At 39.4% G+C, this 2,500-nt stretch overlaps 1 protein-coding gene across 1 annotated transcript in view; it reads left to right on the top strand.

The window, feature by feature from the left end:
• Positions 1–2,500, top strand: part of LOC307253879 (inaD-like protein) — a 74,110-nt gene that overhangs the window by 53,084 nt on the left and 18,526 nt on the right. The window contains exon 22 of the mRNA XM_080032097.1: positions 1,118–1,324. Within this exon, the coding sequence (XP_079888223.1) occupies positions 1,118–1,324 (207 nt within the window). The remainder of the gene's footprint in view (positions 1–1,117; positions 1,325–2,500) is intronic.

The following is a 2,500-nucleotide window of genomic DNA, read 5'->3' as shown; positions in this document are numbered from 1 at the left end:
GTCTGTCTGTCTGTCTGTCTGTCTGTCTGTCTGTCTGTCTGTCTGTCTGTCTGTCTGTCTGTCTGTCTGTCTGTCTGTCTGTCTGTCTGTCTGTCTGTGTTGTGGATTTCTCTCTACACGTTTATCTGGTCTCTGTCGCCCCCTGCCTGTCACTGTGTGTACTGCGCTCAGCTGTTCGTTCATCCAGCGCTAGTGGTGCAGAAAATTACCTTCATACTAAATCATGCATTCCTTACCCCCTCTTGTTCCAGGGCCCTAGCATCATGCCTGTTTACAGAGCCTAGGCTGTGTATTAACCCTGTTTACAGAGCCCGGGCTGTGTATTAACCCTGTTTACAGAGCCTAGGCTGTGTATTAACCCTGTTTACAGAGCCTGGGCTGTGTATTAACCCTGTTTACAGAGCCTAGGCTGTGTATTAACCCTGTTTACAGAGCCTGGGCTGTGTATTAACCCTGTTTACAGAGCCTGGGCTGTGTATTAACCCTGTTTACAGAGCCTGGGCTGTGTATTAACCCTGTTTACAGAGCCTGGGCTGTGTATTAACCCTGTTTACAGAGCCTGGGCTGTGTATTAACCCTGTTTACAGAGCCTAGGCTGTGTATTAACCCTGTTTACAGAGCCTGGGCTGTGTATTAACCCTGTTTACAGAGCCTAGGCTGTGTATTAACCCTGTTTACAGAGCCTGGGCTGTGTATTAACCCTGTTTACAGAGCCTGGGCTGTGTATTAACCCTGTTTACAGAGCCTAGGCTGTGTATTAACCCTGTTTACAGAGCCTAGGCTGTGTATTAACCCTTATAGGACCCTGTTTACAGAGCCTGGGCTGTGTATTAACCCTGTTTACAGAGCCTGGGCTGTGTATTAACCCTGTTTACAGAGCCTGGGCTGTGTATTAACCCTGTTTACAGAGCCTAGGCTGTGTATTAACCCTGTTTACAGAGCCTGGGCTGTGTATTAACCCTGTTTACAGAGCCTGGGCTGTGTATTAACCCTGTTTACAGAGCCTAGGCTGTGTATTAACCCTGTTTACAGAGCCTGGGCTGTGTATTAACCCTGTTTACAGAGCCTAGGCTGTGTATAAACAGTATTTTTAACCCCCCCCCCCCCCCCCTCATAGGACCCGCTGGACCCCGGCCGCTGTGTGATGGTGGTCCGGTCGCTGGTGCCGGGCGGCTGTGCAGAGCGGCATGGAGGGTTACTGCCCGGAGACCAGCTGGCCTCAGTCAACCAGAGCTGGGTGGAAGGTCTCTCTCTAACCCAGGCTGTGGAGCTGCTGAAGGCCGTACAGCCAGGGAGAGTGGCACTGGGGATACGCAAGCCTATGGTAAATACATTTTTTTTTTTTTTTTTAATAATTTTAATTTTTTTTTTAAATTTTCATTAAAAAAAATAATAATTCTACGTTTTTTTTAATTATTATTTTTATATATATTAATATATATAATTATTTTTTTACATTTTTAAACTTTAAAAAAAAAATATTATTATTACATTTTTAAAAAAAAAATGTATTTTCTTAAATTTTTTTTATCTTGAATTTTTTTTGTATTTATTTTTGCACAATAAAAACCCCAAAACCATAGGTAACATAAATATAACATACAGTATATAGAAACCATAGGTAACATAAATATTTTTTTTATTTAAAATCTTTATTTAAAAGGGACAATGTACAGTTAGAACATAAATGTTGCCATTTGATGCACTATACCAGATTATAGCTTTAAGCTAATTTGCATCTGTAGTCCCTTGGCAGGTCACAAAAATACAACACATATAATAATAATATAACATACAGTATATAGAAACCATAGGTAACATAAATATAACATACAGTATATAGAAACCATAGGTAACATAAATATAACATACAGTATATAGAAACAGAGGATCATTGGTGGAGGGTTACTGCCCGGAGACCAGCTGGCCTCAGTCAACCAGAGCTGGGTGGAAGGTCTCTCTCTAACCCAGGCTGTGGACCTGCTAAAGGCCGTACAGACAGGGAGGGTAGCACTGGGGATACGCAAGCCTATGGTACAATATGGATTTTTTTTATTATTATTATTATTATTATTATTATTATTATTATTATTATTATTATTATTATTATTATTATTATTATTATTATTATTATTATTTTTTTTTTTTTAACAATAAAAACAAAAAAAAGACATGGGCAACTTAAAGGTGCTGTAAGCGGAATGGTTCTTTTAGCTAACTTCCTGTCAGTTACTGCAGTTAGCGGTCCCCTCGCTCGTCCCTACGTCACCACATTAATGCACTGCGGTCTTCAAGCAGCGAGTTATCTAGCATCAGCTCGGTCGGATCCATAAGTGTGATAAAACATGATAAAAACCATCAAAACAGACATTGGGAAGGATTTTTATCTGGATCAGGAAACCTATGGTAAAATATATGTACATTTTTATATATTTTTTTTGATTTTGATTTTATTTTTATCAATTTTTAATTTTTTATTTTTTTAAAGAAAATCTATGGT

This window comes from Ammodytes marinus (assembly GCF_949987685.1).
Source record: "Ammodytes marinus genome assembly, chromosome: 8".
Classification (NCBI taxonomy): domain Eukaryota; kingdom Metazoa; phylum Chordata; class Actinopteri; order Uranoscopiformes; family Ammodytidae; genus Ammodytes; species Ammodytes marinus.
Note: the sequence above shows the minus strand (reverse complement) of the source record. Positions and strands in the feature narration are given on the sequence as shown.